The 20540-nt window shown below is 28.0% G+C and overlaps 2 protein-coding genes across 2 annotated transcripts in view; one reads left to right on the top strand and one right to left on the bottom strand.

Moving 5' to 3' along the window:
• Positions 1-2577: 2577 nt before the first annotated feature.
• LOC135931781 (histone H2A) lies at positions 2578-3165 on the top strand. Its single transcript, XM_065469079.1, has one exon. The coding sequence runs from the start codon at positions 2670-2672 to the stop codon at positions 3045-3047; it is 378 nt and encodes a 125-aa protein (XP_065325151.1). The 5' UTR covers positions 2578-2669; the 3' UTR covers positions 3048-3165.
• A 12743-nt stretch (positions 3166-15908) lies between these two features.
• Positions 15909-20540, bottom strand: part of LOC135922636 (serine/threonine-protein kinase Genghis Khan-like) — a 54336-nt gene continuing 49704 nt past the window's right edge. The window contains exons 29-34 of the mRNA XM_065457056.1: positions 20192-20368; positions 19080-19160; positions 18774-18877; positions 17780-17867; positions 16629-16957; positions 15909-16508 (exon numbers count right to left, since the gene is read on the bottom strand). Coding sequence (XP_065313128.1) covers positions 16164-16508; positions 16629-16957; positions 17780-17867; positions 18774-18877; positions 19080-19160; positions 20192-20368 — 1124 coding nt within the window. The 3' untranslated portion in view covers positions 15909-16163. The remainder of the gene's footprint in view (positions 16509-16628; positions 16958-17779; positions 17868-18773; positions 18878-19079; positions 19161-20191; positions 20369-20540) is intronic.

The following is a 20540-nucleotide window of genomic DNA, read 5'->3' as shown; positions in this document are numbered from 1 at the left end:
CTTGTGCATTGATTTTTCTGCCCGAGCCAATAAAAATATCCCTGCGATTTGTTCATTCGAACTTTTGAAAAAATTAATGAATATGCGGACATGGAAAATGTTATATTAATTCCATTTCTCAAAACCTTTGTGGTGTCTTTAGCGAGGAATTACCAAAATTTATCAAATTAGGTAGAAAATTAAACGAAGAAGGCGATCTTGATGAAACCTTTAAAATAAGCTATTATAGTTTGTATCTTCAAATTTGTCTTAGTTTAAACGCAGAATAATCATAGCAGCCATTTATTTAATATAAATATAATTATTTAACGCTAATTTCTTTTTTAATTTAGGTTTTGTGCTAAATATAAACGGATAAATTTATTAATTTTGATGGGCAAAATAACAAGCTATTTTTAGATGTAAAAATAAAATAGTGTTAAATCATTTTTTTCAAAATTTATTTATTTGGATGATTTTAACGAAACTTTAAAAAAATTTATGGAAAATTTTGGTCATCATATTACATAATTTTATTAATTTGGTAAAATTTATAAATTTTTATGTTTTTTTATATTAAGGACATAAAAATAAAATAATAATGTTATTTACAATGTGTAACATGATAATAATATATAACGGTTTAAAGATAAATTTAGTGTATTATTCAATATCTGACTCAAATTTAATATATTAAGTCTTAGATGTTTGAATGGGCTTTAATAATTAGTTCAGTTCCTGCGGCGTATTTATCTTTGATAAGTTTATGTTATTAGATTTAAATCATTTTCACATCAAAATTAATGGTATTACACAACCATCATTTAAAAAATATAAGGTAGGTAGCGAGTATTGGGTAGAATTTTTTATCAAGGTAAATTTACACATTAGTTAGATTCGAATTAACGCCCTCTATACTATTTAAGAATCGTCAGATACTATATTTTACGGATACATGCATCATAATCAAGAGTTTGGAATCGATGCCAAATCAAAGAAAGGAAATTGAACCCATTTTAAAAAAAAACTATTATTCTTAAAAGTAGGAAGTAAATAATATTTTTTGGGGATAAGCGGATAGTAGACACGTGGCCTCCAATTTATTTTCCCCCATTATAAATTGTAAATAAAAAGGAATGTATTTTATGATTTTGAATTTTATAATATAACATTGCATTGTCAAATAAAATTTCTTCATATTTAATTCTGCTATAAAATAAGATATTTATTTTAACAAGATTAATTTTGAACTAGGTGCCAAATATTAATTGTAGGCCAGGGTGACGATTATTTTTTTAACAGGTTTATGGACCTATTTATCTATTAAAATAAAGATAAAGGGCTTAAAAAAAGAATTCAAACTTACTCCGACAGTAAATTTGCACAATTTATCCGTCCTAACCCGGAAATCATTTTGCCTCATACCTGCAGACTTATATTTAATACCTAAGTAAAATGGACACTTGTTTAAAAAAACTCTTTTTGTTTATGGAAAATATTTACATATTTATATGAGGACAAACGCAGTTAGATCTTTGGACCAAAGACCGGAATCTTATCAGGTCTTTTAAACCCGGAGGGTGACTCCAGCCCGTTCTCTTAAAATAGTGACAGTTTATTATGGATATTATTTTTCTAATTTAAAAATATATCAAATTAAATTAATAATTATAGTCATATAAAAAAACAGCTGCCATGATCATCTCTGCAAAAATTTTTACGAGAATAGGCATATTTTAGGATAACCCTCTTTTTATCTAGGATGTATAAACAAAAATAAATTAATTAACATAAACAGTAAGGAAGAGAAAAGGGAGGAGGGGGTAAGATTAACAGTAGAAGGTATATTGGGTGGGGGGCGGGGGTGGAAGATTTAAACCTCACCCCCTCCTTTTTTCTCTTGTAAATGATATCTGTTAAGAATTTTGATAAACACCATTTCAATTTTATTATAATTTATCTTATTCTATTTGATTGTTATGGCTAAATTGATCGACGAATTAATAAGTAAGGCATAAAATTTAAGTGCAAATCTAATATTTTGATATTCTGGCATGATTTGAATTTGATGCCAATTCTGTATTATTTTTTTCTTTCACCCTCTACCTTCTTGTGTTGATACTACACTAAACCCAGCAGGAGTGAATCAATGGGGGGGGGGATCCCTTATTGCAAATTTACCTGTTCTAGTAAATATCATTTTAAGCTATAAAAATTATCCCTCTAAACACCCTCTTCTCCTCAAATAACTAAAACAATGCAATATTATATGGAACTATTTAATAGAAAAATTTGTAAATAAAAATAACTTTTTAAAATAGCGAATATATTTCAAAATCTTTCCAAAAAATCATTTTAATAAAAAAAAGTGAAATTCTAAAATTATTTTTATAAAAATATAATATAGCTAAAGGCCTACCAAAGTGACCTTTATAATTCCAATAAAATTTATAGGAAAAAAATTCACTTCCCTCCCCCCTTTAGCAAAATTTTGGATAGGCCATTGAAACTAATAAACTAACACTTTCGCTTAGAAATAAATTAAATTATTAACAAACAAATAACAAATACATTTTTATGATTGGCTGTTTAAAAATAACACATAAATTTGCCTATATAAATAAAAGAATTCAACCATAATATTATTTTACAATTTATTTTTAAAATCTTATAACTTAAATTATATAAAAATGACTGGACGTGGCAAAGGTGGAAAGATTAAGAGCAAAGCAAAGAGTAGATCGAATCGTGCCGGACTTCAATTCCCTGTTGGACGAATTCATAGACTTTTGAGAAAAGGAAACTATGCAAGAAGAGTAGGAGCTGGGGCCCCTGTATATTTGGCAGCCGTGATGGAATATTTAGCCGCTGAAGTATTGGAGCTAGCAGGTAATGCGGCAAGAGACAACAAGAAGACGAGAATAATACCGAGACACTTGCAGCTAGCTATCAGAAATGACGAGGAGCTAAACAAATTGTTATGCGGAGTAACTATTGCTCAAGGAGGAGTCTTACCTAATATTCACAGTATACTGTTACCTAAAAAATCTGAAACCTCTGCTGCATAGAATCATTTAAATAAAAAGTATACTCTATCCAATAGCTCTTTTAAAAGAACATCAATATAATATATTAATTCTTATAGATTAAAAATATGTAATATTAAAATAATATTTATTCATATACCATAATTTGTTATACAAATAAGGATAAAATTGTCCTTATGATTTAAAATAAAATAATATATAGATATGTTCCACTTATTGCAATTTCTTTAAACTAAGTGAATCCTTTATGTGAATTATAATCTACCTACAATCATATTTAAGTGATAAATTAGTCTTTATTGTTATTACTTAAAATTTTGGTCATATAATATTAATTTTATTCAATTTCTAACAAGTATTTAAACTTATAGTGAAATTCCTTGCTTTAGGCTAAAAATATATTATAATTTTTAAATTTCATTTCAAATTTTTATTTTTAATAAAGATTTACTTGAAAATAAATTGATTTTTAAATCTCTAGTGTAATTCTCTTTATGAATTTTCTAGTCATATTAATTACATCACTCATATTTTATATATAAATGGAATTAAGAAATATATTTAAATTCAAAATATTTATTTTAATGATTAATCTTAAATATTCAATAAACTAATAATTTATTAATTTTTTTAAAAAACTTGATTTATTCATGATATTCAACAGGTAAAATAGGAAGGAAATATAATATTAATATTTTTTTAAGGTCTTAGCCATATTTGATGGGTTCGAGATATTGACATACCAACTTTCTCACTCCATGTAATTTTCCTAAGGGCCATTATTTATTTTGAATCACCTTATCTATAATACTCGAGCATTTCTGTAACCTGATATTTCTAATAAGTAATTAATAAGGATCATAGCTGTTAAAAGATACTGTTCAAATAGATTTAGATACAGATACATTTGACAGATATATTTTTACAAATATATCTAAATATTGATACAATTCTTAAATGTATTTTTTTATCTATCTTTTAATTAAGCAAATATAACATGTCCACCCTAAATGGGTCCAGCATCTTTATATTTCTAAAAAAAATGTTTCATAATATACATATATTGGACGGAGTACATAACAATTAATATAATATGTTAATGATGTATCCTTAGAGTATCTAAATACCAATACAATTTTTATTATATTTAAGGTGTGCATGATGCTTAATTTAGGATGCCCATCTTAAAATAAATTTCAAACTGAGCCAAAAACATTATTGAGCAAATATCAAGTCTATATAAAAAATATATAATTAAAATAATGATTCAAAATTCCCAATTTTTTATTTAAAAATAAGCAAACCTATTCCCAATTACAATGATTTGGGTGTGCTGGACATGTTTATTAATTGACTATAGTTTTATTGAATAAAATATATACAGGGTTGGGCAAATTTTCAGAAAATTGTATTCAGATACAGATACTTTATAAAATTTTGTATTTAAGATACAAGATACTAGATACTTTAGAAAAATTTTAATAAGATACAAGATACTTGTATTTTTTTAAAAAAAAGTATCTAAGATACAAGATACTTTTTTAAAAAACTTTAAATAGTCAAAATCCAAATGTATAAAGCTTTATTTCTTATCTATAATATAAATTTATAAAAAAATAAATTGTAGAAAATAACAAATTTATTATAAAAGATAATGCGATATTCCATTTAATAATTATATAATTAGTAAATAATAATAAATCAGCATTATTTTTTAATATTATTAATTTTTCATATGATTTATCGTTCAATCTTTGACGATTTGGTCTATCAACCATATTAACAAAGCTAAATAATCTTTCAACGGGGGCTGAGGAGGGTAATATTGTGTTATATTTAATAAATATTTCTTTTATATATTTAAAACTATTTAACATATTTATACTCCGCATGTCATCTTTCATATAATTTAGTACCTCTATTTCAATATCATTTATTTAATTATTAGAATTGGATGTAGTACTTTTAAGGCAAAAGTAATCATCATCTTCATCAATTGAAGATTTTGTTGAAGTATTAATTTCAATATTATTTTTAAAAACAATTAAAACTTCATGTAATAACAAATCCTGAAGGTATTTTTTTCTTTTTCACCATCAATCCAACGATTTTTAAAATAGGGATGAGAAATAGTTGCCAAAAATGCACTTTTAACATTGTTATCAAAATCATATATATTTTTAAATCTTTTATTTAAATAATTTTCTATGGCAACAGCTAATGGTTTGCAAAATTGTAGCTTGGTTTGAATTAAATTTGTAATTTTTTTTAACGACATTTAAAATTGGAGCTGATTCTCCATAATAGCAGTTGATTTCACTCTGTATTTTGTCAATCGCTATAGCCAATGGGGCCATCATATTGCAATATTTTTCTAGATATTGAATTTCAATATCTCTTAATTTAGGAAATTCTAATTTTTGACATAATTTAGGAAGTTCGCCTTTAAATTTTAATAAACTATGAAGACTATCATACAAACTATTCCATCTAGTGCAACAAGGTGTAACTAATTGTTTTCCTAAAACTGCTTTGATAAGTTCTGCAGTTTTAGGCCTATTATTTGCATTCCATAGCTTAGTACATTTAGCTATTGCAGGATGATGAATTTTAGAAATGTTAGGAGAATCCTTAATAGCTCTCTCGACATCTGTTGTGGCAATTATATCGTATGGCACAAACAACGAATGTGTTGTGGCAATGTTATTGAGGCTTCTTTAGACCCTTAAATAAACAAATAAATAATTTTATTTAAATAAAATTTTTTACAATATTTACAATATCATAATAAATTTTAAAGAAGTATTAAATAATACTTTCAATGATTTCGAATTCTATACATTCATCATCATTGATGTCAAAGTCATTCTCTACAGCTTCCATAGAATATCCAAACTCCTTGAAAGCTTTCTTAAAGTTAGAGCCGTTATCTGTAACAGTTGCTATAACTTTTTCGTCAATTCCAAAGTCACGATGAATTTCTTTATTATGATCACCTTGAAGTACTTCAAAAAATTTGCCATTAAGTATGCTTATTTAAATTTATTGTTATAATTTTCGGTTGAAGAATCATCTGAAGACGAAGATAAACATATTATTCTATTTTCTTCTTCCATAATTTTAAAATAGACAGATATAAAACGATTCAAATATGGTAGTTCTAATTGTTAGCAAATTGCTATATGACGACCAACGTCATATATCAAAAATTATCTTAAAATATCTAAATTTTGATTAAAATTTTCATTTAAATCTTAAAACAATATCATTTTAAATTTTAATACTATTTAAATTAACCAATATAAATTTTTTTAAAGTATCTGTATCTTTTTGAATACAAAGTTGGTTAAGATACATATACTTTTAAATAATATGTATCTTAGATACTGGATACAAGATACTTTCCAAAATTTAAAAATCTTGTATCTTAGATACAAATATCCGCGAAACTGCCCAACCCTGAATATATAGAAAGGCTAAAATGTTAATAAAAGGAATTAAAGGTAATCATTTTATTTCTACAAAACTAAGAGAAATAAGGTGATAATTATCAAACATTAAAATTGCCATAACATGATGGGGTGGTGCAATAATAATGATGAAGAAGAAATGACAATTTATAATATTTTTAATAGAACCCTCAAAACCAAAATCTGAATAATAATTATTAGGGCAAATAAAAGAGATTTTAGAAATTATTGGACTAATATATGCTTAAATATTACTACTGAATCTAGCAAATAAAAAAACTCTTAAACATGAAACCTTTTTTTATATTATGTAAAAAATTCAAATTATTAAATATAAATTATTTCTTTTTTTGCGAACACAATTAACCATTGTGTTCGCGTTTTTTTTTAAACTTAGTATATTCTAAATTAGATATTTTTTTACAAGTTTTATTACAAATATTTTAATAAAATAAAGATACCAGGAAAAAAATATAAAGATGAAAAATTATATAAGCTAATATATTCATGAATACAAATAGATTAAGAAGAGTGACGTAACAAGGGGTGCGATCTGGGCTATATAAAAGAGCCCCTATCTTGATCCAAAATTAAAATTAATTTATTACTCAAGCCTTGATGTTATTGTAGATCAATTAAATAAACATTTTGCGAGCATAATAAGTAATATATGTACTCCTACCCCCCCCCCCCCCCAAAAAAAAAACTCCAATGGTAACATATTGGCTAACACCCTACTTTAAAATACACATAGGGAAGTATAATCTTCAAGGAAAAAATAACCCAAAATTCTTAGAAATGGGGGAGGGGGGGGGGATAAATGTATATCAAAGTCGATATATTAAAAAAAACAAATGCCAAATTTTTTAAAAATATAATGTTTTAATATCACCACTTATATGGCGAACCTTTTACGTTAACTGATACTCTTTCGACAAAGGGTTTGGAACAGTTTAACTCTTCTGTAACCTCTGACTAATGTGGCTCGTTTTGAGCCGATTTTTCATTTTGATAATATATGTCTAATCTAAACCTTTGTTCCTTCTATGAGCAAAATCTTCAGGTTTGCGTAATATTTTTCTGGATAAAATATTGAGTTAGCCGTTTTAAAAAATCGGCTCATAACGAGCCGTTTAACAACACTCTGAACAACACGCCTGCCATTTGGAAAAGGATGATCTCTTTTATAACATTAAATGAATACTAGTGTTCTTAAATAGTTTGATTTGAGCCGATTTTTAAAAACGGCTAACTCAGGATTTTAGCCATAAAAATATTACTAAATGAGATTTCGTTAATAGATGTCCAAACCTTTGTTTTTTAGATAAAATATTGAGTTAGCGGTATCAAAGACCTTCATGGACAGGGTTGCCATGTCCCCCCCATCAGCGGGAGACTCCCGCAATTTTTTAGTTTACAGGCAGACATCTCTCTTCCGCAAAACTACCGCAAAAAAGAAATCTACCGCAATTTTTTAATTTCTCCCACAATTTTCTTATTTTAGTAATTTAACGTTTTTAATATATAAATAATAACTTTGAGAGACATTAATTGATTATTATATTTTTAAATTAAATTTTAAATATTTATTCAAAAAACATGTCTAGTTTATAAATTTCTTTCTATCCTGTTTTATTTTTATCCAATAATAAATCTTTCATTCATATAAGTCAGCACAAAAGAGTATATCTATCGATTGCAATACAAAAATATTCTCAAAGATAATAAATAATAAAGATGCAACTACATTTGCGGAAATCGTATACATCTATCATGTAGTTCAACATTCACAGAGCTATATCATCACAATGTGGGTCGAATCTTTTTATCGTGATATTTAACGACTCCAATATAAGTGCAAACCTTACTTGTGGCAGAACAAAAATGAGCAAGGCTATCACAAGTGTTTTAGTACCTAGAGGTCTATTCTAGACGATTTGAAAGATGGCATCCATATGCAATTCTAACAGATGCATCTAATAAGGGAAATATTAAAACATATCCCCCTTCGCTATTTCAACAAGAATAAGAACATTTCAATAAAACTGTTAAAAATTTTTACTCGGATAGTCAAAAATCCAACAATGTTGCTAGCCATATAATGGTAAATATAGCTGATTCAGGGTTATCAATAATTTGCATGTCAGCTTTCTGTAAATTTTGGCAAAAACCAAAGTTACCGAATTGAGGCAGCATAATAATGAATTAATACCAATTGGCTATATATACTACATAATTCTTGCAAGAAGGCAATGAATGTACTATCTGTGGATGTCGAAATAATTGCGATGAAATGTTTTAACGAATTTAGTTCATCAAACTAAAAGAGTTAATGAATTAAAAGAGTTGGTGAAGTGGTCTGACTTGGGATGGAGTGAGTTGTTGCAATATATACCTATCAGGTGGTTGTCATTAATACCTGCCCTCGATAGAATTTTAAAATTTTACAAACTTAAAAAACTTCTTAAATAGAGATTTTAAAAGCTGTCCTAAAATTTTGAAAAATTTTTTCGAGTATGAAATGGCAAAAGCATATTTGGGATTCGTTTCACATGTAGGAAATCTACTTCATGCAGTTAATATTCAGTTGCAATCAGAATATTCATTATTAAAAAAAATTCACAAAATCATGCTACAGCTCTGTTCATCTTACAGTTAAAAATTAATTAAATTTAATGGCGTTATTGCTAAAAATATTATAATAAAATGTTCAAATAATACCCTAATTAATACATTTTTAAATAGCAGATATTTTTATTAAGACAATTTTAGAATATTTACAATCAAAATTTGATTTTAATAACCATTTACAAATGTATAAATATTATGACCTTGGAACAGAAACTATCAATTGATGGTTTTTATAATTTCATAAATATATTAAAAATACCGAAAGACATTGATGTCTTATTTGAGGAGATTGTAATTCTCTCCATTTTTTATGATTCGCCAAAATACTTAAAGTTAGATGGTCTAAAAGCAGAGGAGAAATGGGTAGAATTTTTTTGAACGATAAATCCCCATGCTTGGAAAAAATATGCGAGTATGTCTTCTCCTTGCCTCATTCTAATGCCTCATCCGAGCGCATTTTTAGCCTGACAAGGACTGCCTGGATAAAGGAGAGAAATCGGATTGCTTTAACAACATTAGAGGCCGAGCTAATGGTTAAACAATTATATAATATGTCATGCCAGGAATTTCATAAATATCTCAATAATGACGGTAAACATTAGTTCTATTATTTAAATCTCAAATAAAATATAATTAAGTTTTAGCAATGGCGCTATAAAATTGATTGTCAATTATTAACTGTAAAGATGAACACATCTTCAGCATAATTTTGTGAATCCTTATTAAGATTCTTCTGATTGCAGCTACGCATTAACAGCATGTAGTAAATTTCCTACATGTGAAATCATTCCTAAATATACCTCTGTCATTCATTATTAAAAAAAAATTTCAAAATGTTAGGACAGCTTTTATAATCTTATTTAAAAAATATTTTTTAAAGGTTTATAAAATTTTAAAATTCTATCGATGGCGGGTATTAGGAACATATCGCAACTAACATTGTGCTGACTCATTTCTGTAAATACACTCTGTTTTTACCAAATTCACTGAGGCATTATCAGATCAGAAAGCTGACATGCAATTTATTGATAATCTCGAATCTGCTATATTTACCATAGCTATGTATTTGAATTTTTCACTATTTGAGGGGAAAAAATTTAATAGTTTTATTGAAACGACCTTAATTTTGTTGAAATAGCGTAGGATCAAGGGAGATATTTTAATATTTCCCTTATTAGATGCATCTGTTAGAATTATATGTAGGCCCATCTTTCAAATCGTCAAGAAATGACCTCCTGGATTTAGCTCCTAAGATATTGATGATAGCCTTGCTCATTTTGTTCTACAAGTATAGTTTTCATTTATATTAGAGTCGTTAAATATTATGGGAAAAAGATTCTACCAACATTGTGATGATAAGTTTTTCTGTGAATGTTGTACTACAAGATAAGTGATTACAATTGCCGCAACTGTAGTTGCATCTGTATTTTCTTATTTTTGGAGTACCTTATTATGTATTTAAACGTGATTCGTGATAATTAAGCGCCTATCCCTATAATGTTATACACAGCGCTAGATTTCCAATTGCGGTCGTTTTGCGGAACATTCGCATAAAATATTTTTTTAATTATAAAATTAAAATCGTTTTTTTTAATAAAATTTTATCTTTTACATTCTTTTATATTTAAAAAAGATTGTTGGTTTTTTTTTAAATTAAGATATTTTAATTAATCAAGATGTTACTTTATTTTGAAAAATAGTTACCGACTTTGTATTTATATAAAATAATTATAAAAAATAATAGGCGGATAATTAAGTCAATTCAAAATCCCGTCCGAAGGCCTGCAAAAAATTTTTTTTAGCAATTTTTATATTTCTACCGCAATTTTTATATTTCTCTCGCATAATACCAAATATCCCCCATAATTTAAAAATTGCAACCCTGTTCATGGACCTTAATTTTTTGACCATAACCGGGCCAGGTCCACAGTAAAAAAATTTTTTGGCCTAATCCCAGCCCGGCCCATATTTAATGTTAAAAAAATTCCCAAGCCCGGCCCAAGCCCATAATAGGCTTCACAAAAATTTCCCAAGCCCTGCTCAAGCCCATATACAAAATTTTTTTTTAACAATATTTTAATATATTTAGGCAATCATTTTGTTTATAATACTGAAATTTAATATTATTTGAAGAAAAAAGAAGCAATATCTCATTAAATTAGCAACTGTTTTAAATAATTTAAATTTAAAAATAATAATTTAAAAAAAAAATTTTTAAACCCAGGCCCGGCCCAGACCCGCTAGAAAAAATGATATCAGGCCCATACCCGGCCCTGCCCATGAAGGTCTTTGAGCGGTATAATCGGCTCAAATCGAGCAGTTTAACAACACTACTTAATACTGAAAAAAATCTCTATTATCTATTATAGGTAATATTAAATAAAACTTGTAAACTAATTTTTTTTCTGTGAATATTTCTAATATGCCTAAAGAATAATATTTATATAAAATATCATTAATTTAAATTACTAAACAGTTTATTTAAAAAATATTGTTTTAAATAGGATTTTACTGTTCAATAAATAAACTTAGATAAGAAAGATATATATCATAAATATACATATTTTCAAATTTTGAGAGAAATAGGTCCAATAGATAAAATGTTAAAGGATGGTAGTCAGATTTAAAATATGGCCATTTAGGCCACAAACTCCCTTTATAACATAGTTACATACAATCATTTTTATGATTATATATTTATTAAAAAGATATTACAAATGAAATATCGAATAAAATTTAATATGGCATAGGAAACTAAGTTTAGTCGGTTCTAAGGATTTTATTTAAAAACCAGACACGTTTAGAAATTCTATTATAATATGAGGTGAAAAATATTTTATACACCTCATTTATTTAAAATCATTTATAATTTATGTAAAAAAATATATGGAAAAATTTAAAAATTTATGGAAAAGTCTGAAGATCTTAGGGTATGTATTTCAAACATGATGGCACATACATTTCCGGTAAAATCAGATTTTTAAATTTTTAAAAACGCGTTTAAAAAATGATTTAAGGTTGAAAATATAACACGTTGACGCTAACAAACATTTTTTTAGGTAGTAAAATTATAAGCCCTACCGGAAAAACATTAGGAATACTAAAAAAATAAAATAAAATTTTGTCAAGGTCCTAAGTCATCAATTCGAGAAAACGTTAATTAGAATCCGACCAACCCGAATTCGGATTGGTCCTTGCAGAGCTAGTAGGTATCATGGTATATGAAATGTCATACATAGTAAAAATAAAAATTCGGAATGGTTATGGTAGTAATTAAATTTATAATGATAGAATGAATTTTTTATTACACTTATGGCCTCGCCATTTAGGGAAAGCTGCTTGATCCTCCATTAACACTGTTTAAAGCATCATAGATATAATTTTTTTAAATATAATATGCATACTAGTTTACGAATCAGACTATTTAGTGTGTCCGATTCATTCGAATCAAATAATCTTTTATAAATTCATTTTAATAAACAAAAAAAAAGAAGAAGGAAGTTTAATTTATTAGGAAATATTACATATGAGTATAATATTTACGTAGAGATGAGTTTTTCCCTATCTTTTTTTGGATGAATTGAAGATGATAATCTATTCAACTCTTAATCATTTGTCAACAAGTTGATTAGCTTGTATTTCTTAGCTTCATCCAGAATTTCTAGAACTTTATCTATGTCTTTGTCACCAAAATTGATTTCGCCCGTTAAAGTTTCGAAAAAAATAGTAGATATAAATCCGATCCGAAATTAGCAAGATCAGAAGGTTGATCGGGATTGAAAAAAAAGAAATATTTTCGGTATAATTGTAAACAATTATCTGCCTGGGCCGAATTGAGAAGATCCTCAATCTCAAGTTGAGGAATCCAAATATATCCTTAATTCAGAAAATAATTTACTATATGTAATTAAGCTATCTTAACAAGATATTAGCGATGTGCCAAACATAATTTAGCCTCCAATATAAATCCACTTATTTTAAATCCAGTGACATCGTATATCATGGCTAATATTTTAAAAATAAGGGCAAGGTCTAAAAATAGAAAAAGTGACCAATTTTTTTAAAAATCTATGGAGAGGCTTGTGGAAAATTGAAATCTGAGCCCAATTAAAGGTTTTGCCACTGCCTTGTAAGTCCTTGATATATTTATATAAAATAAATTAGCAACCCTTAAATAATTGAAAGGTTACACTAGAAGAGGTCTAAATGAACCTTTACATATTCAAGATCTTTTAGAACTTAATTTATTTGATCAACGAACTTTATGTAAGACATTAATTATCAATACAGTGATTTTATTAGTATAAAGACCTATTTCCAAAACAATAGTTACAATGAAACTTTTAATTAAAGCTTTAATAAATTTTCCTAAACATAATAAAGTGCAATTATCTCAGCTTTATATTTCCAATGCATCATGTGCTTGAGATACTCTTAGGCTTTGCTTCCGTTGGAGCTAAAAAGAAACTTGGATCTCAGCCGGTAAAAGAGAGCAAAAATTAATCACAAAAATGGAAACCCGAGTAAAAATGCGCAGAAGTCGAGAGGAACAGTGGCTGCCAAAGCTAAGCCAATGTGGTGCCTTGAAGAATTCACAAATTAAATTATTATTATTTAAATATTCGCTCACTTAAATTAAGATTATACTAATTTAGAACTATTAAGTTAATTTTATCCTCAGTATTTTTTTTATTAACCTGGGTAAATTAAACATATTCTGAATTTATGAAGCTATATAAAAAAAAATTCGAACCGAAAATTATTTTAAGAGAAGTTGGGTTTCTAAAAAGGAAGAATAGCGAAATTTAAAAATATTTATTTGTATGTTCTGTCGAAGGAATAGGAAATCTCTAGGTTTAGGTATTTGTAATTTAATTATGTGAGTTGGGTTTTTTAAAAAAAACTGTTGATACTGTCCGTTAGTAGAAGTTTCTATTGGGGAGAATACAAATTTGCAGAGGTTTTGTATTTGTCTATTTTTTGTAGTCTCTTTACTTGTGTAAGCAAGTTGCTATTTATATTGGCGGAGAGGATGAGAAACATATAATAATCTCAAATAAGGGATTTGCCCATGGCCAGGCCGTCAGATCTTAGACACTCGTCTATTGAGAGGCTGTAAGGTACTAGAATATTTGTATGCGAGTCATTTTTAAAAGAAGGCTTAATATAGTTTATCGAAGTGTCGTTAATGACGACCTTAATTTCTAATGGAAATGACGCCATGTATTCCTTGGTCATTTACTAGGAGGTTGCAGTTCATGCAATGATGGGACTGAACTAGGTCTATCAGAATCTATATCCTAAAGTCACTCTTAGTTGTTGATTGGTTAAGATATTCATCAGATTTTTGCTCAGCAAGGCTTCCAGCCATTCGTGGCCACCGATTTTATCTTCGTTTTGAATATCTAAAGATAAGGAAAAAGATTTATTTGTAGAAGTTTTTAATATTATTAGTGAAACACTATTGTCTGAAAGGATGTATCAGGAGAGATGTTTTGCCACATTGTGAGAACTTGATCTAGTAAGTTATAGTTGGGAGATACGAAATTAGATATTAGTGAATGATTTGTTAAATAGGAAAAAGGAAGGGGATAGGTTATATAGGGATATTAAGTCGATGCCGCCCTCCCCCCATCTCCCAAAGTTCAACGTGGTTAGATTTAAATTTAAAATTTTTATATAGGAAAGATTTTATAAGTTTCCAAAATCTCTATGAAATTTTTCAAAAGGGAAAATGAAGAGGATCTAAATAAATGTAGGATTTCTGGAATATAAAGACTTTGCGAATAATATAAAAGCTCTGATTAATTTGTAGTTAAAAATTTTTTTTTCTTAACAATTAAATAATTAGGCTAGAGCGTTTCAAACATTATTCCGAGATCTCGGCATTTTCGTTTTAAAGGGTTTATTTTTTTTCTTTTAAATTATGAACCATACTTAATATTTTGAGTTTCATGAGTAAACGCGGAATTCTATTTTACTCGAATGTTTACAAGGTATTTTTTTATAAATAGTTTATCTATAATGCTGTAGGAGCGCATGAAGGTGGTTGTGTTGGCAACTTAGTAAAGTACTAACAAGTATAGTTGGCTAATGGCTAAATTTAGGCTAGATCTTCAGGCATATGCTGAAGAAAAAATCCGTTAATAATGAGGCGTTTTAATTTTTATTAGTTCCTTTTCAAATTTGAGTTGTTTTCTTTTAAAGAAAATAAAACACTGAGGTCATATTTTTTTGGTAAAAAAAATCTAAATAAGGCAAAAATAATTACCCAACTACACTAGGAGTATCGAAAAATAAAAGAAATACCAACAGTAAACAAAAAACAATATAAAGTGCTGGGAAACATGTGGAAGAAAGTAACGCCATTAGTAACGGCACAGTCTTCTTTCATATGAGGTAACGGTACTATGCGATACTTATTTTAAATAAGAAAAGTGATAAATTTGAACTGACTTAAAAAAATAAAAATAATCACCAAGAAAACAAACAATATAAAAGTTTTAAAAAAATTTAAGACGTGAGCACAAATTTATTTCGGGACGACATCTGATTTAAAAAATAATAAAATAGTTTAGATTCTGCCAAAGTAGGAGGAATTGGCGCGAGAATGAAAATCAAAAAAATAAAATAAGATCTAATAAGAAATAGACTTACAACTATTTAAAATTGTCATTGTTAATCGGAGATATAAAAATATATAATTATTGATTTTCATTAAAATGCGTTTTTATAATACTCAATATTTTCCTTAAAAAACAGACATTTAAAAAAAATGTAATCTAATATTACGCGATATAAATATTTTTTTAGAGAAATTGCACTTTTACAAATTAATTAATTTTTTGTTTTGTATTTTTAATAAATTAAATGTTTCATATAAAAAATATAAAGGCATTTTTTTTGTGTAATATGGGATATTTGGGTCTTTCTATGAACAATAAAAAATAGAGGCTTTGATACTAGCCTTTTTATTTGTGCAATATAAGGGATTGGACCTCCCTTGACCAATGAAAATAGGGATTTCCCCGTATATTTATTCGTCAAAGTAGAATTTAGATGTAGGCCTTTTTGCTTTGTAAGAGTGCTGAGAGTCCTCGTTATTACTGAAAGACGATTTAGACGATGTTATGGTGTTCGCGCCATTTTTATTTAGAATGGGAGATTCTATATTGCCGTTATTGGTAGACGAAGTCGAGGAATAGCTGTTACTCTCCGAATCACCTAGAAGCTTTCCCACCTTGATCTTCCCGCTAGAGCCGTTAAGAGCCATCATTTTCCCCGCGCTTTGATCGCTCATGATAGAAAAATTGGAATTTGGAGGAATAATGGGTTCGTACGGACTGAAATTATTTAACTTCTCGAGGGAAGGCGAACTGGCCTTAAAAAAAAATAATTTTTGAAAATAAACTTTAAGAACAAAAATATCAAATTTTTTTTGTAAATTTTCAAAAACTTCTAATTTTTATTTTCCTATTTTATTTGAAGAAACAAAAAATACTTTTTTTTGTAGATCCAGCATATTTTGCAACTTAATGCCCTCTCCAGGGCCCATATGATGTACGTGCGTGAAGTTGGTGGGTTCCGATATAAGTTTCGACAGCTTTTTACAGACCAGGCCTCCCTCGTCGCCATTACACGAGGATATAACGCCGTTGGCGCCATTTTGAAAATTATTTTGATTTCTCTTAAATAGCAATTTGACTTTATTCCTAGCCTTAAAATCCATCATTTTACTGGCGTTATGATTTTTGACGTATTTGCTAGAATGAAGCTTGTCCGATTTACGCGACGATTCCGCGTTGACTCTGAATGTTTCATCGCTAATACCTTGCGTTAATACGGCGGATAAAATTTTTTTTTAAAAAAATCAATGAAATTAATCATGTGTATTTAAAAAACTCTCTATATATCATATAAAAAAAATTAAATATTTCGGCCCTGACCCGGGATATATAAAAAAATAGAAAAATATAACGAATTCGCCATTTTAACGGTTTCGTTTTTGATTATAGCTAATATGAAATCAAATTAATATCAATATAGCTTCTTTTTTTCTTCCAAAATGGAGATTATTTCGCATTTTTAAATACCAAAGGTGTCCTTTTTTTTGGCGAAATGTTATTTTTATTTTGCATAATGTTGTATGTAAATGATTGGACTAAAAATAGTAAAATAAAAAATTATATCATTAGTCTCGAAATTAATAATCAATTTATTTACCTAGAAACAAACAAAGTATATAAAGAAACAAATTAAAAGGATGTGGTTTGAAGTTATATTGCGATTAGGAGAAGTGAATGAATGTGAAATATCCTTCCAGTTAAGTTTTAAAATATTCGGCCTGGTTCAGGAGTTTATAATTGCTTGTTTATAGAATAAAAAAATAATAATGGGGGGCTTAGGCTTTGGTTTGGGCCTGTAGGTCTTTGATATACTACAGTGAAACAAATTTAGATAATGTGATACGTTTTGATAAAATTAAGAAAGGTTGCCAATATGGGTGCGCCATTTTTTTAAAATGATATTTTTGCAAAATAGAGATAACAAGTTCGCCATCTTAAAGTGTTCATCAATATATTTTTTGGAGGTTTCATCGTTAAATACATTATATTAAAAAAAAAGTTTAATAAATTCAAATTTTATATTTACCATTATTAGAGAACGTCATAATGCCGAAACATGGCGGATCTTCGTAATTGCTCATTATCACAGTCCCGGTTATATTCAAAGATTTTGCCTAAAAATAACAGTAATTGGTAAAACGTTCATGTAAATAGTTTTGAAAAAAAAAACAAATCAATTCAATAACAATGATTTGATCAGGGATGCAAACCCGAACCCTCATGTTTTTGCTGAACCGAACCCCTTTTAAAAGCGGAAGGTTAAGGGTACCAAAAATAATAATAAAAATTTCTTAAAATAATTTTTTATTAGTGTAATTATTTTTCATTTTCTTCGCATTTTTTAAATCTTTCCATCTTGTAGGTAAGATTTTATTAATGAATGATAATTTAATATAATAGAAATTAGTTGCTTATCTTGGTTTTTATATCAATTTTTAAAAATATAAAATATTATGACAAAAACATACAAACAAGACAATTTTTTCAAGATACTCAATAAAATTAGATTTGAAGTGAATGTTTTATAGAGGATATTTTGTAATATTATGACACAAGACAATTTTTTCAAGATACTCAATAAAATTAGATTTGAAGTGAATGTTTTATAGAGGATATTTTGTAAGATGTTATAAGTGTTGAATTGATTGAAACGTTTAAAATTAAAATATAAATAAATTTTTTTGATTATTTGCGAGTAAAATTCTATCTATAATGGAGTAGAATAAAAAAATAAACAAATGGTATCATTTTATTAATATCTATTTCTATATGCATTTCAAACCCTGAACCCTTTTTAAAAATTTTAAATCTCTGAACCCGGGTTTATTTCATCGAAAAGGTTCACGTCCCCGGATTTGATCCAAAAAAATGATATTAACATACAATTATACCAAATTGAATTATCGATATTAAAGTAAATTAACCATAATTCATATGGTATTAAAATTGATATTAAATAAAAAAAATTATATATTATTTAATAGAAGATAATCGAAAATGGATCGAGGAAAAAAACGAACTTTTTTTATATTTATGGTTTGTAGCCAAAAGCAAGAAGAAACGCGAAATATGTTCACGTGATTTTCGCATAACGCTAAAAGATATTCGAAATCGTCGGAGCGAGCTTATAAATGTATGACAAAATATAAAATGGGAGGAGAGGCGTAATAAAAAAAAAATATAAGAAAAATCGCAAATCGCGATGCATAGCCGCGAATTCGTTCTAAAATGCGTCTAAGATTTCGCGTGTTTAAATATTTTGTTAGAAAAAATGTTTTGAATTATTCTGACCAAGACCAGTGAATGATTTTTAAAAAAAAGTTTACCGAAAGAAATAGGCAAAGAAGGATAAATCAAATCGGAGTCACGTGATTTCATGCCCCCTGCGTTGACGTACGTGGCACAATCTGTTCGATAATATAAAATAATCTCTTTGTCCAAGAAGGAAATAAAACATAATTTAAACGCGTTTTTTTTTGTTAAGATCTCATTTTCAAGAATAAGAAATAATCCTAATAAAAGAGGGAACGCGAATCATGACTTAATCTGCATTTAAAGTTTAGCGGCGAATTCGTTTCGAAGTATACAAAAATTACTGTAAAATGATTATATTTATATCATATTTTAATATAAATACGCCGCTAATCGTCGGAAGTTTTTACCCTAATTAGTTGATTATATGAATTTTACAAAAAAAATCTTAATGATCCGTTTTTGCTAAAGTTTTCTCAGGAAATTCGATTTTATTGATATCCGCTGATAACCTTAAATTAGCCGATTCCATTTTTTTAAAAAAAAATAAACATTATGGGGAAAATGCTGGTAGCAGTGACGCGCTCATTTAACCTATAGGGATACCAAATAGGTATCAGCCAATTTCGGTTAAAATGGAAAGTAATCGGCCTATACCCAATATGTACCATTCGTTTATAGGGGATAGAATAAAAACTAAATCAATATATATATATATATAGTAAATAAAAAAGAATTTAATAAGACATCGGGCAATGATATCAGGTTAAAATGGACCGGGTTTTATATTCCAGGCCCGAACATTTTATAAAATATACGGCCAGGCCCGGGTATATTTAAAAAAAAATTAAAATCCGGTCGGTGTACCCGTGTCTGTAGGTCTCCGATAATCATTAATAATTTTCATAATCTGTCAGTTTGATTTATGATAGGATCGGGGGTGGGGCAATAATTAAGCGATATCGGGAGATGATAGGTCTTAAACTATAGGAATCATCTTGCAGATGCTATATTAAAAAATATATAAGTACACCCCCTAATAGACATCGCTTGAAATACATTAACATTATATTATCTCTTTGACGTAACAACATACCGAAATTTCGAACAAACGTCCTTCCTCAATCACGTATGAAGAAGATTTAATTAGCCATTTTTGTTTTGAAATAAAAGATATAAAAAAAACCTGTAAACACGACCAAGTATTCTTGGCGCGTTTGAGGCGTCTCTTCTTCGCCATGTTGACCCCTCGCGACTGCCGGGACCGGCAAAATCATTTTTATGTCCCCACGGAATTCGCTCGACACCATTTTGTCGCTAGGGGAGCGTTGTTGATCGGAAGACGATGGGAATATCAAGAAAGCTTCGGGGGGGGGGGGGGAGGGGGGAAGGAATATATATTTTTTTGAATTTCGACAATTGTTCATAAAATTTTTTATTTGTGGAGATAAAAAAAAGGATTAATATTTATTTCAATTGAACGTTTATTTACGCCGATGCCATTACTACTAGCTATAAAAATGAATTATATAATC

This window comes from Gordionus sp. m RMFG-2023, chromosome 1 (genome assembly GCF_954871325.1).
Source record: "Gordionus sp. m RMFG-2023 chromosome 1, tfGorSpeb1-WG-v2, whole genome shotgun sequence".
NCBI classification, from domain to species: Eukaryota; Metazoa; Nematomorpha; class Gordioida; order Chordodea; family Parachordodidae; genus Gordionus; species Gordionus sp. m RMFG-2023.
Note: the sequence above shows the minus strand (reverse complement) of the source record. Positions and strands in the feature narration are given on the sequence as shown.